Here is a 13,971-nt window from a genome sequence, read left to right on the forward strand (position 1 = left end):
CCAAACCAATTATCTGTTGGAGGAAATGGCGTGTCTCGCTCTCAGTCTGCCCAGATATTTATAGGTAAGGTCAAAGCCCTGTGGAAGGTCTGAAGCAGTGTTTAGTAGGTGTGGATGCCTCAGCCAGGATTCCCTGGGATGTGGATGTGCTGTGTGGTGTGGACACTGCCCTGCAGCCCCTCAGAGTCCCCTCGATGGGCTGCTTCACCCTCTGACAGGGATGAGCCCTGGCTTTTCCTGCCTCACCTGGATGGGTAAGGTTGGGTATCCTCACCATGGCTCTCAGCTGGGTCCAGCTGCCTTTCCTCTGCTGCTTTTCCCATAGATTCTCTGCATCCAGTGCTTACAAGGCTGTTGCTTCCTCTCTTTGCAGCAGCAGAGTTGAGGTTCAGCTGTCTTATTAAGGCTTTCTCAAGTGCTTGTGAATACTTCAGCTCCTCAGTCACCCTTTCCCATCAACACTATTTTTCTTTGTCCTTTGTCCCCTCCGAGCTGGCTGAACCACACAAGCTCTCATGTCATACCTGAATATTTGCTGCTTGCCAGGATTTTGCATGAGCCATTCAATGTGCTTTAAAGCACAGGTCTGATTGGAAAGGATAAATTCCATTTGCTTGTGATTTCGGCTTTATTTCAAATGCACCTGTTGGACATCTGAAATCTGGGCTGTGTTTCCTCCTCCTGTGCAGCAGGTGACTGGGCAGCTGCCCGTGGGTCCCTGGTTGGTCACTGTGGGTAGCCCTGCTCAGAGGTTTCTGTTGTGGTCACACTGAGGCTCAGGAGCTGTGAGCTGACTGCTCTCATTGCTTGTGGACCCCGAACAGCAAAACCAGAGTGATTTAGTGTGTGGTGAAGAGAAAACCTGAAGGAAGAGGGAGATGAACACAACCCCCGTGTTTTTAAGAGCTGAGGTGGTTTAAGTGTTATTAATACCTGAGAGTCAGGTCTATCCATCTGTCCTCAGCTGGGGCTGGATGGATGAGGCAGAGCAGCACAGATGATGCTCCTGGTGGGTCGAATTCCTCTGGGAAAACCTGCCTGGACTCGAGGCACCAGACAGGTATCCCCAGATATGTCCAGCCTCTGGCTTCTGGGTTATTTCTGCTGGAACGGCCTCATCTGGTGTCTGTGGCTGCCCTGGGCACTGCAGCTTGGTCCCCTCTGACCTGTGCCTTGCTGCTCAGGCTGAAATGCCTCAGGGAGGTGGCTGCTGGTGTGCATTGGAGCAGGACTGTGGGGTGGGGACACCTGGAACAGGGCTGGTGGGGAGGACCAGCCCAGGGAAGGATGGGAGTCTCAGTACTCCAACTGCTCCCAAGTTGTCTGACAAATGGTATCCAGCGTGTGGAAGATCTTTGCTCATTAACACTTTATTCTGCTCGTGGGAGAGAGTTAATGTGAGCAATAGACATGAACGAGCTGCACGGTGGAACTTCTACTTAATCAACAGGGTTTTGCTGGGTTGTTTGGAGTGGGGGAAGGAGGAAATCACCAAGGCTGGTAAGAACAATTAAAGCAATTACAGCAATTAAAGCACAGTTAACTCGGCTGCCTTTTGAGGTGGTAGATGTTGCCTGTTGTGTTCTCCAGCAGGCTGAGCTCATGTGCTTGGTGATACCTGATCTCTCCTGCTTTTCTCCTCATTTCAGGTTCCCACCACATTCTCACCGGACTCTGCCATGGGCCCTCCCCAGCTCGGCCTCGGGATGCTGGTATAGCAGCAGGAGGCTGCCATCCAGAGGAGCTGCGGTGGGACATCCCTTCCCACTGGGACATCCTCCCCGTCCCCCCTCTCAGCAGAAGCCATGGATGCCCACGTGGACCTCCTGACCGAGCTGCAGCTGCTGGACAAGGTGCCCACGCTGGAGAGGCTGCGGGCAGCCCAGAAACGGAGGGCTCAGCAGCTGAAGAAATGGGCCCAGTATGAGAAGGAGATGCAGCACAAGAAGAGGAAGCATGAAAAGAAGAGAAATGCTGTGAACAGAAAGAAAGTGTCTTTTGAAGCCAGCGTTGCTCTGCTGGAGGCGTCTCTGAGGAATGATGTGGAGGAAGGTATAGTGCTGGTGCCTGGCAGGTTTTGTCTGGCTGCCTGTGAGCTCCATGTGGTGTGCAGCCCTCTGTGGTGTGCAGAGGCATCTGTGCTGTCATCCACGGACTGCCCTTGGTGTGGTGTTGGGCTTTGGCATCTCTGACACAGCTCTGAGGTCCCCAAAGCCCCGTGTGACACCAGCGTTACCTTGGCTGGCTTCAGGAGTGGGTGCATGAGTGCCAGGATAGGGCAGGAATTGTGACCGAGGTTTGGGTGAAGGAAGGCAGTTTTCATCTCTCTCCTTCTCACACTTCCTACTTACAGGAGGTGTGAAACACTTCCTTGCCTTCTGGGTGTGCCTCTCAGTGGTTTTAGAGGAGTCTGTCGCAGGGATTTACATGTCAGTGTAAATCTCTTCACTTTCCCTGCTTGAGGGCATGGATTCAGAGCTATGTGAATGTATGATTTTTTTTTCCCAAAATACTGGGAAGCATGGCTTTGCTTAGTGCTTTCTGAAGAAGAGACCTGCAAATCGTTCCAAAATTGGTTTAATTGCACCATTTCAAAGTGGATGAAAGTGCTTTGCTACAAAATCTGAAGGGAGGAGGGAAAAATACGTCTAAAAGTCAATAACCATTAGCCTCAGCACAGCATGGGGGAAAATCTGTGAGCTCTGGGGAGCCGGAGAGTGCTTCTCTGCAGACAAGTAAAAATATCTCTTGCAGGAGAGCTGGAGCAGCCTTAGGGGTTGGTGCTCTGCAAGGTAGCAAAATTGGTGTGATCTTCCTGATCCCTTGGCGTGGCAGAGGAGGGTGCTTAGGAAACCTGGCCAGCTGAGCACCTCTGCTAGGGAATGTTGCTCTAGTTCCCAGCACCCTCTACAAGAGGCAGTGTATCCTTGCCCGGTACGTGGGGGGAAGGCAAGGACCTCGTCTTGTCTCGTGAAGAATCTCCCCAAAGTCATGTCCCTGTTTCTGAGCAAGCCTTTTCTGCACTGTAACTTGCCCTTGTGTGTGTGCTTTGCTCCTGTTTGCAAACAGAGCATGGACAGTGGTGAGCCTGCCTGGACATTGTCAATGCATTTGCCAAGCCCTGCCGTGGCTCTGGTTCTTTGTGCTTTTGTGACCTCCCTGGGACAGCAGACCTGTGATAACACCCTGGAACTGCAGGCTTTTATTTGTTCCTTCCTTGCTCTAGAGGTTTCATAGCTCTCTCCAGCTCTCTGCTTCAGTGGCCCTGTGTTTCTCTGAGCTGCTGTGGTCTTCTAGGAGGGCTCCAACAGTGAAGCCAGCTGTGACAGCTGGCATTGCCTGAGGGGGACACGTTTGGGACTTGTATCACCTCTGCCTGTGCTGGCAGGTACTGGCAGGCTGTGGTTTGGGTTTCATACCCAGCTGTTCAGCTGCCAGTGACAGGTCACAGCGTTGAGATGGATGATGAGAGTTTTACCATCTTCATTTTGTGTGGCACTGGTGCCTCTGCTCAGCACTGTGCCCGGGGGTGTGATGGGTCTGCAAGAGGCCCAGCCCCAGTTTTGCTTTCAGCTCTCTCTGGTTTGGGATCTGGGCCGTTTGGAAGGAGGAAAGCTCCTCACTATCTGTCCTACAGGTGCTTTCTCATTTTGTGAGGGAGGCAGGAATGGTGGAGGTGTTTGTGCTCAGGGCCCTGGTGAAGGATGGCTGTGCTCCCTGAGGGCAGCGAGCAGGCAGGGCTGGCCCAGTGTGTGCAGGCTGTGACAGGAGTGTTCTGGTGGCAGGGTCCTGTGGACAGTGGTGTTGCACCACGTGTGGACATGGACACTTCACTGCTGAAGCTGCAGAATTGATCTTTCAGCTCCCAGTTTCATTCTTTTCCTCCTGTGAGGGAAAATCCATCACCGCAGGTCTCTTTTGGCACCATAATCCTGTTCACCTCTTTCTGTGGGTGAGCCCAGGTTGTGGGCTTGAACCAGCAGCTGCTCTTTCCAATGTGATGCTGGTGATAAAACCCAAATGTTACAAAGCCACTTTCCTGCTGACAGAAAATCAATTTCCTTACCCCATGGAGAGGACAAGGGACAGTACTCCCAGGGCACAGGTGCTTCTCAAGTAGCTGGATTTTTCAGATGCCTCAAGTTATTACAGTCAATTTGTTTTGTGCTCAATTAAGTCCTAAAAGTAGTGTGTGGGCAGGTTCTGTGCCAGCTCTGCCCTCTCTGTGATGTGGGACCAGGATAAAGGGAGGAGGGGACAAAGTCAAACCCAGGTGCCAAACTGGCAAAATTCCTTAGCAAGAAAGTGTGGAAACTCGTGGGCTTTTGGAGGTCCCAGGTGATTATTTTGATGTATGAATCATCTTGTTTCCATGTGGGTTGTGGAGGGGGAGGTGAAATACAAATGATTAAGAAGTTGATAAGTCAGTGTGAGGAAGGTTGGAGCTGGGGGCGCAGCTGGCACGTGTCACCTCTGGGCGGCTGTGCCATTGCCATTCCTTGTGACTTCTCTGCTTATTTTTGTCATTCTCACCCCCAAAGTGGGAGAGGGGATGGTGGTAGGTGCTGTGCAATGCAATCAGGGAGGAGAAAGTGGAGTTGGCTCTTTGTCCAGATGGTGTCTGAGGCTGTGGTGTGTATCACCACCTCCTGAGGTGGTAGTTGAGTGCTGTAGGATGGAGCTGGTGGGTGCAGAACCCAGCCCTGCTCTTCTGGGGTCCTGAGGTCCTGGACATGCTGCTTTCACTGTCCTTTGCCTGCCTCTTGCCCAGGTGTAATTGAGAGGGCTACTGTGTGCCAGGTCACATGTGAAAGGCAAGAGGAAATGGCCTCAAGCTGCACCCCAGGGTAGGTTTAGATTGGTTATTAGGAAAGATTTCTTCACCCAAAGGGTTGTCCAGCCCAGGCACAGGCTGCCCAGTGCAGTGGTTGAGCAAGCATCCCTGGAGGGATTTAAAAGATGCATCCATGTGGCACCTGGGGACATGGTTGTTGTGGCCTGGGCAGTGCTGGCAGAATGGCTGGACTCGATGATCCTGGAGGGCTTTTCCAACCCAAATTGTTCTGTGGCTCCCTGGTCTCAGTGTGGTGGCCAAGCAGGACTGAAGGCAGGGGCTCCTGGAGACCATCAGCTGCGAAGGGGTGATGGCTCCTGTCTGCCTGCTCCTCTCATCTTCTGCAACAGATCTGTCAAAACACCCCAGGTTTTACAAACAAGCTGCTATTAAAAGCTCCTTTGGGTGTCTGCTGGCAGAAGCAGGGCGGGAGCACACTGCAAACATGCTGGTGGCAGATGTGAGCGGGCAGCCGCGCTGGGGACAGCGAGGTGACAGGCAGTGACCCCAGACTGAGGGCACAGTGCCCCTGGGCTGCAGGGGGCCACCTGGACCTTCCGTTTGGCAAGCTGGGATAGCTCCACACAGCTCGTGGGTGAGTCTGAGGTGGGAGACCAGAGCACTCCCAGCTGCCAGGCTGGACCTGGTCCATGCTCCTCTGTGGGAATGCTGGGGAGGGGCATCCCACACCATCTCCATTTTACTTGGAAATATGCTCCAGTCCTCACCCAGCTCTGGGCTCAGTCTGAGCTGGTTTCAAAGGGATGCTGCAAAGGGAGGACCCCCAGCCCACACAGAGCTGCCAGGGGGTGTGGTGCTGGATGCAGCCTCTGGGCTGTTCCGATGGCTGCAAAGGAGTTGCTTTATAGTGCAATAAAGGAATGCTTTATGAGCTACTCTACTGATTGCAAAGGATTTGAGAAGATAAGAAATTGCTGAGGGCTGTGGCCCTTTGAGGCTGTTGTGTGAGGTGATGGACTGAAACCATGGAGAGGAGGCTGGTCCTGCCATTCCCAGGGCAGCACCTCGTCCCCAAAAGCAGCCAGGGCTGTCATGTCCAGGTCTTTCTACATCACTGAGCTTTTCTAAAAGTAGCCCCAGAGCATGGGGAGACAAGCTGGTGTTCTGTAAACTGAAAAAAACAGATCCCAGAGGCGGGTGAAGTGGCTGCTTGTACAAACATGTGGCATTTGCTGTCTGGAGCTCCCTTTGCACACCTGGGCTGTTTGCAGTGGGAGCTCCTGCTTGAATGACACAAACTGCAGGTGTTGGCATTGGCTTCAGGGTGAGCCGGGCTCCTCCAAGGAACCAGCAGAGAAGTAGAGACCCCAAGGATTGACTCACTTCCCAGCAGCATCAGAAATGCCCTGGTTTCTCCTGCTCTCTGGTGAGAGCTGCCTCCCACAGGCACCCGCTGCCCCCGGCGAAGGCATCGCTGCAGAGTCCTTCAGCTCCCACCTCCTGGCACTTCATCCTGCAAGCAAAACCTTATCAGACCCAGAGTGTTGCATAAAGCAGCACTTCTGCAGGCGTTTAACTGTGCAGATCCTCATGGCTGGTGAGCCTGAAATTGAAGGAAAACTCAGCTTTGGTGTCCTTGGACTTGGCACCCGGCGAAACAGTTCCCAGTGACAGAGCAGAGGGCATGAGCTTGGAGCTCACTGTGTGGGGAAGATTTCCTTGGGCAGAAAACAGCTTATTCCTATCAACACAACTCCCTGCTTCCCTTTGTGCCATCCCAAATCTCCTGTTCCTGTGCCGTGGTGCCCAGCATGGTTCAGGCACCCTTCTGGGAGCATCCCTGAGCAGCTCCGACCACGCTCCCTTTGCACCTCTCTGGAATAAACCCAACCTTGTCACTTGCAAAGGCACTTTTAAAAGAGGCCCTAATTAGTGTCTATAAATTGCTTTCTTTAACCTTTCCAAGCTGATGTGATCTGTTCCCTTGTTACTTCAAACCCTTTATGAGGTGCCTTAATTTTCCACCCACATTATTAATCTCCTGAAGCTTTTTTTCATGGGGTTCCTGTGTCCAGGTCTGTGAGTAAGTGCATTTATCTGTCTGAGAAGGTTTTCCTTTGGGTTTTGTGTCCTTTGAAGGGCTCTGAAAAGAAAAGATCTCTTATCACCATCAGTCTGAGTGTCTATCTGGGTATTTGAGAATGGTTTGAGTGAGAAATTAAGTTTCTTTTCAATAACAAAGGCATTTCTCGAGTTTTAAACTTGCTGGGTGTGGAAATGAGAGCTGTCCTCTTTAGGAAGCTGTGTGTGGGAGCCCTTGGCAGTGATGAATTTTGTTAATTTTGTTAATGGGGGTTGGTATGTCTTCCAAAAGCAGATTCATGTATTTGGCCACATTTTAACTTGGCTTTTTCATGCAATTTGGATGTGATGCCAACGTGGGGTGATTTGCATATGGCAGCTAACTAGAGGCATCTGGGAGCGTGAGCAATATTGAATCAGCAACTTTCTCTGTTGTCATAACAAATAAATATTGTTAAATATTTTTCCCCCCTACTCTCTGAAATTCAATCAAGTGGGGAAATTATATCCGTAAGAGACTCAAATGCCAACTTTCCTGTCTTGAAATTAACACTGAAAGTCCACCTAAGGTTTTCCTGGGATGAAGCCTTCTCCCTCTCCAAATCTGGAGTCAGCCTCAACAATTCATTTGACAATTTTGCTTTAAACAAAAAAGGTTGATCAGAAAGACTTCTCTTGTTTCTCAAAAGTTGGTCATTTACGCATCATTTCATTTTCTGGCTTTTACACTTGGGCTGCCTCCCACCACTTTTGAAACCACTGAAAATATTTCTGGTGTATTTTGTAATAGGATTACAGGGTAATGAATAAACATTGGATTCACACTGCAGTAAGAATGGGCTGTTTGGGTTTAAGGTGTTTTTAATCAAACAGGGATTGGCCAATCGCTGCTGTCAAGATTTTGTTTCTTACAAGAAGTAGCTTAAATCACTTAATCATCTTCCAACGTTTGGCTACAGTGTGTTTTGGAGGAGAAACTCAGTGTCTCCTTGGTTGCATGTGCACATAAACACAAACTGGACGTTTCCTTGGTTTATTGGTGGTGTTAATGGTGTTGGTGTGTCGGTGTGTGAGAGGTGTTCCTGCCTCCCAAGGAGATCTGGGCAGCAGGGAGGAGAGGCTGGAACTGCTCAGGTTGTGCTGCAAGGTGCAGTAGGTGGGATATGTCAGGTCACCATCTGCTCTCCAACCCTGCCCGGCCAAATCACGGCGGGGAGGGCTCAGAACGGGAACGTCAGACTTTTGTGAGCACAAGGCAGATTATCAATGGGACCTTAATTCAACCAGGTGCCTGGAGATGTCCCTGCCTACAGGTGCTAAATCAGTGGCATTTAACCTTTCCCTTCCCTGTCCTGGCTGCCCTGCTTCCTGTGACGTGCAGGCAGCCTCGCATGCCTGCTTGTTTCCTGGTGTCCAGAGAGCTGCCAAATGTCAAAGCCAAGACTTCCAAGGCTGCTACTACTTGCTGATATGTCGGTGGCTCTTTCTAGCCTGTAACTCCCCAGCTTGGTTGTCCTTGTGTTTCCTCCTGAGGGGACCACTGCCTGCCATGTGCACAAGGGGGCCAAGGCAGGGCTGTGGGTGGGATGGAGCACTGGGAGCAGCACTCCTGGCTCCTGCTCAGTGGGATAACAGCTGGGAGGGCTGGCACTACAGCCCAGCCAGGTCCTTGCCCCAGGAGATGAGACATGGGGGCTTTTTCTTGCAGGCAGAGTGTTTCTTGCCTGCCTGGCTGCCTTCCAGGTGAGTGTTGTTTCCTGTGCTCCGATTCACGGTGTGTTTTGTTGTTGCAGTCAGGTAGGAAAATTACCAAAGAAAGGCTTCATAAAATCAGGCCTGCTCTGTTAGATTGATGGCTGGCCTGTCATTTCTTCTAAGTGCAGCTAGTACTTTGCAAGTTCCATGTGAAAACGATCTTGGTGTGAACAGGTGGTTAACATAGCAATCTATTCCTAGGTGGAAAACAGCTAGCACCTACATAAACATTAAATCTGTGCCATGAAAATCAGTGAAGGAAATATGTAAACAGTTTAAGAACAGAGAGATTTGATGGACAAGTAAAATACCTTTCACTAACCAATAGAGTAATTGGCAAGAAAACTATTAACCAATTACAGTTGCACACGAGTTCTGTAAAAACAGTATAAAATAAGTTGTGTGAATAAAGAATAGGCTTTTCCACATGAAGAAAATGAAGTCTCACATGATTTATTCTGATATTTTGTCCCAGTCCAGTGGTGAGGAACCAGAAAGCGTAAAGAGCAGCTCTGTTGGGAACCTCTGGTGTCTTGTGTGTAAAAGGCAGCACAACCCAGAGGGAAATTTCATCTGCTTTCTGTCCTTGGCTGTGAGCTCTGAGAGCCAAGGCTCTGTCCTGCTGTGGGGCTGTGCTGTGGGGTCTAATCCACTTCTTCCAAGGGATGTGGGACATGAGCCTGATTGCTCCTGAGAGCTCGCTGGCTTTTTGCAGTGTCATTCTGTTTTCAAGTGTATTTTGTGCAGCAAGGCACAACCAAAACCACAGGTCTGCAGCCACGTATCTGATTGTTCTTTGCAAATGAATGTTGGTGGGGAGATGAATGCTTTGGGGGGGTGAATCTTTCTTGCAGGGTGAAACCTGATGTTGCTGCTTTACCCCTGGTACAGCTGAAAATGCATTCCTGGCTGGGAAGAAGCTGCCTCTAAGCTATGGTTGCAGGCTCTGCTTTCTGCCCCTTTCTCCTGGTCAAGGAGAACTTGGAAAGTGGATTAAATCTATTTTTTTTCCAGATTTAAATTCCTGCCTTTCTGGAGTGAGGCCAGCTCAGCTCAGCTGGTGTAGATTTCTGCCTCCTAGAATCATGGAAAATAGAGGTTGAGAGGGCCTCAGGAGGTCATGTAATCCACCTCCTGCCCCAAGGCAGGATCAACTGTATCTAAAATGCTTGCTAATGAGGGTGGAGTTAGGTATCTTAGTGTATTTATAGGCATCTCTACAACACCAGAGCACATCTACCTGTGCAAGGAGCCCTGCTTCTCATTCAGTTGTGCACATTTTTCCTACTTGCTTGTATTTATCCTTTTTTTTTTTTTTTTTTTTTTGCTTTGCATCTCATCCTTACATCCTTATTGACTGGGAGTTTTCTACTTCCGTGAAGAATGCTCTAATTCTTTCTTTAATAGCAGTTGCTATGGCAGCTGGTTCAGGCAGTGCCTTATAGCCTAGTACAGAGCTGCTTCTACAGACACTTCCACTGCTTGTTTTTCCCTCTGGAGCTTGGCCAGATCTTTGGGAAACGTTATCATTCGCTGCGAGTGTCTTGAGAAAAAAAAAAAATTTAAAAACTTAGATGCTGGTATATAAAAACACCTCCTAAGCCTTGCCCACCCTCTAGCCCAGCACTAAAGGATGCTAAATAGGCCAGGAAGCCAACTGTTTAATTCTGGCTGCTGCTGGTACATTTGTAATCAAGAGCCAAGATGCAATCAAGCACCTTGCACTCCCTTTTAATTCGGGGAACAAGAGCCCATGTGCAGCTCTGAGCAAGCAGATGCAGTTTCCACTGAGGTCCCTACAATTTGCAACTGTTTGTTGCTGGATTTGGCCTCTGGATTCCCTGGCTAGCGTGAGGTATGCTGGCTGCAAGTGCCACTCATGTGGGAAATGGGCTTTAGTTACTCTGGGGCATTTCTCCTGCCCTGAATACCTTTTTATAACAGTTCATAGCATTTCTCAGTTTGGCCAGTGTTGTCAAGCTGGGCCTTAATTCACATTTCCCTGGTGGTTTTGTCTGCTGTGCTGGGCTTTGCTTTCAAAGCAGCAAAAAGATCTCTGCCTTGAGTGTAAGAGCATCAAACTCTGAAATATAGTGGGAAACTTCCAAAGTCTCATTTATCTTGGTTTGCCTTTACCTGGGCTGACAAGAGAAATCCCATTGGAAAAAAAAAAAATGTTAACCACAATCCTCCTCCATAATAAAACCCCGAGCAACCCACCCACCAAACAAAACAACACTCACATTTTTTTGTCCTAAGGGCTATTTCTATAGAGTTCACCTCTAAAAAAGGGGAGACTAGAGGAGGAATTAACCTCTAAGGCACTGTCACACCGTTCTCCTTGCTTGCACCAGCCTTGTTTTAGCCTGGTTGGCAGCTGATGGTGTCCATGGCAGAGTTACCTGCACACAGCTTCTGTTTCATCCTGTGTTGCACCTGCATCTGTCTGGACACATCCATGTTTTGAGTGGCTGGGGAAGACTGTGGCACCTCCAAAGCATTTCCATTTGGAGCAGCAAGGGTTAGAGGTGAGGTGCTGACACTTCCATGGTTCTGGTTGCAATGATAAGGACTGAGACACGATGGCTTGGTGTATTAATGGTCTTTTAAGTTATCTGATCTGAAGGATTCTCTGAGGCAAACCCATCCTTATCAATAAACAGCAAAGTTTTACCCTATTCATTAACGTTGAATGAAAAGTACAAAGTCCTTGCACAGGAACAGAGCACCAAGGTTTCATTGCTGCAGGGTGTTTGTGGTTTGCCCAGTGACTGGGTCAAGGAATTCACCTGGAAATCCATCCCAGCTCAGCCTCTTGGGGCTGGAGAGGAGCAGAGAGCCTGCAGTAAAGAGCAGCCATTCCACCCGTGCTGGGGACCTGGAGAGAACTTTCTGTATCTGTCTGCCAACACTGCCTTCAGATCTTGGGTGCTGTCAGGGAAGACAGGTGAGATCTGACCTGGGGTGCTGTGATTCACCCTCTGGAGAGCCCATCAGCTCCACAGAGACCAGCACCTCACTGAGGAGCCTGGGGCTGGACAGCACACAGTGCTCCCACAGAGAGCAAGCTTAACCTACTTAGAGCTCAGACTCGTCCTGTGCCTCTCAAACTTTTCAGACCTGGTTTATTTTATCATTTCAGATCCTGTCAGTTTGTCTTTAATTAGCAAGGCTAGAGCAGGGCTCCACGAGAGTTTTAATGGGCCTCTTGTTTTAATTAAAACTGTGGTGGAACAGCCTGAAATAGCAGGCATTGGAAAGAGCCAGAGCTCCACTGAGGGAGGACAGTCCCCGTGGATCTGCAGTGACATCCTCCTGCCTGTCAGGCACTTATCACAGGGGTTTCTTTCCTCCTGCAGCTGTGATGCTGTCACAACAGTGATGCAAGGCCTGAATGTGATACGAAGTTCCAGTCTAGGCTGTAACCAGCTTCCAACCTGCTGCTGGATGCTGTGCCAAAACCACAGCATGTCTGGTTTGGGAGGTGGCAGTGGGTCATGGAGAGGTGCTGGAAGTCCATTTTGCTTTTATTAGAAGGGCAACTGGGTTTAAAATTTAATCTGTAAAGGCACCTAAGCAGGATTCCTCGTGCTTTCATAGGAAATTTATTTCTCACAACTTCAATCATGCAGTTGTGAAATAGCTATGAAAAAGCTGCTGCTCTGTCCCCTGACCCAAATTACTCTCATTTGTGGCAATTTTCTACCACTCTTCAGAGCCAGGAAAGGTTCATCTGAGTACAGGTCAGCACTGGATCTGTAGCATTAATTCAAGGCTTGGCTCATCATTGCACTGTTTCAATCAGTGCTCTAGGATTTGCCATGTGTTCAGTAATGGGATGTTTGCAGCATTGATCTGTCAGTTACCCTACGGGGAACAAGTGAACAGGAAATATTTCTTGCTTTGCTTACATCCAGAGACTTGTCTTGTAGCTCAAGGACAATATTTGTTGGCTGATTTTTCTCCTGTGAGGTGGGATTGGCAGCTTGGCTTGCAGGAGGTGGAGGTGGAAGGAGCTGTGCTGAGCAGGGTGAGGGTGCTGAGCCAGAGGTGTGGCCATCTGGCTTTGCTTGGTCCTCGTGTCATTCTCGTGGGGTTCAAAGCTTCCACAAACACCTTGCTCACTCAGCTGTCCTGGGCTGAGCTCTCATAGGAGCACCTTCAGCTACCACTGACTGAGGGCTTCCTATGGAACCCTGAGCATTTTGGCACAGACCTCTGAAGATATTTGGGTATTTTGCCTTTATTGCAGTCAGTTTGGGTGGTTGACCTAAAGCACTATGCTGCATAGGATCCAGAGTCCAATGTGAAGAACACTCAGCTCCTTCCTGCTGGATGCTGCTGTACAGACCACCCCATTAATCCCTGCCCCATGGTATTAAAATATATTGACATGGCATTTTGAGTCCCTCGGGGATCACCCTGATCAGAGCCAGGAGCTCCCAGCAGCAGTGGTAACATCCTGTGTGTGCCATGGGCAGGAGTGGTGCCCTGGGACAGCCAGTTCCCAGTTTTGGAAACTGACCCCAGTGCTGTGGGCTCCCCACCCTCCTCCTTCCCTTCCTGCAGGAAGGGCCTGTGGGTTTTCCAGCCGTGGAACAGGAAAGAAGTGGGGATCCTGTTTACCTACCCACTGAGCTGCTCACATCTGTTTAAAGCTCCTCCTTGTCCCATGCTGCTCACGGCTGTGGCCTCGTTTGTCAGCTGTCCTGTCTCTGCTGTTCCCTCTGCTGAGAGCTCTGCATGGAGCATCCTGAGATGCCACAGCCAGAGAGGCCTTCCAAACCCAACAGGCTGGTTCCTGTGTGACTGGGACATGAAAAGAACTGCTTGGTCACCCAGGGATCCTGGGACTGGAGGGCACGAAAAGGGTGTTTGCTGGCACTGCAGTGGGCAAAGTTGGTTTTGCCCTGTCCCAAAACAGCTTCTGTGTTAGATCCTAATAACATCCAGTGCAATATCAGCTCCTTGGGAGGTGCCAGGTGGCATCTGACACATGCAGGAGTGTGGAGGGGTGGTGGGACTCATGCAAAGTCTCAGCCACGTTTATCTCTCACTAAAATATGAGAGGACTTTGGGCTCTTTTATTTTGGGCATCCCTTTGCTCTTGTTGGGGTGTCTGGATTCTCCACAGCTGGGATAGAAGCCAGCAGGATGGGACACAGAGCTGTGAGAGGGTGTGCTGGTGGAAATGCTTATGGAGTAGGTGAGAGGGAGGCTGGAGGTGTCGCTGTCAGAGCAGGGTGAACGCTGCAGCCTGCCCTGGCTCTGGGACAGCCTCCTCAGCAACAAAAACCTCTTTAGATTGGGCACAATTTGTGGTGTAGAGCGATGCTGTG

At 49.9% G+C, this 13,971-nt stretch overlaps 1 protein-coding gene across 1 annotated transcript in view; it reads left to right on the top strand.

The window, feature by feature from the left end:
* Positions 1 to 13,971, top strand: part of PPP1R16B (protein phosphatase 1 regulatory subunit 16B) — a 54,938-nt gene that overhangs the window by 15,906 nt on the left and 25,061 nt on the right. The window contains exon 2 of the mRNA XM_053958563.1: positions 1,650 to 2,052. Coding sequence (XP_053814538.1) covers positions 1,806 to 2,052 — 247 coding nt within the window. The 5' untranslated portion in view covers positions 1,650 to 1,805. The remainder of the gene's footprint in view (positions 1 to 1,649; positions 2,053 to 13,971) is intronic.

This window comes from Vidua chalybeata, chromosome 17, assembly GCF_026979565.1.
Source record: "Vidua chalybeata isolate OUT-0048 chromosome 17, bVidCha1 merged haplotype, whole genome shotgun sequence".
NCBI classification, from domain to species: domain Eukaryota; kingdom Metazoa; phylum Chordata; class Aves; order Passeriformes; family Viduidae; genus Vidua; species Vidua chalybeata.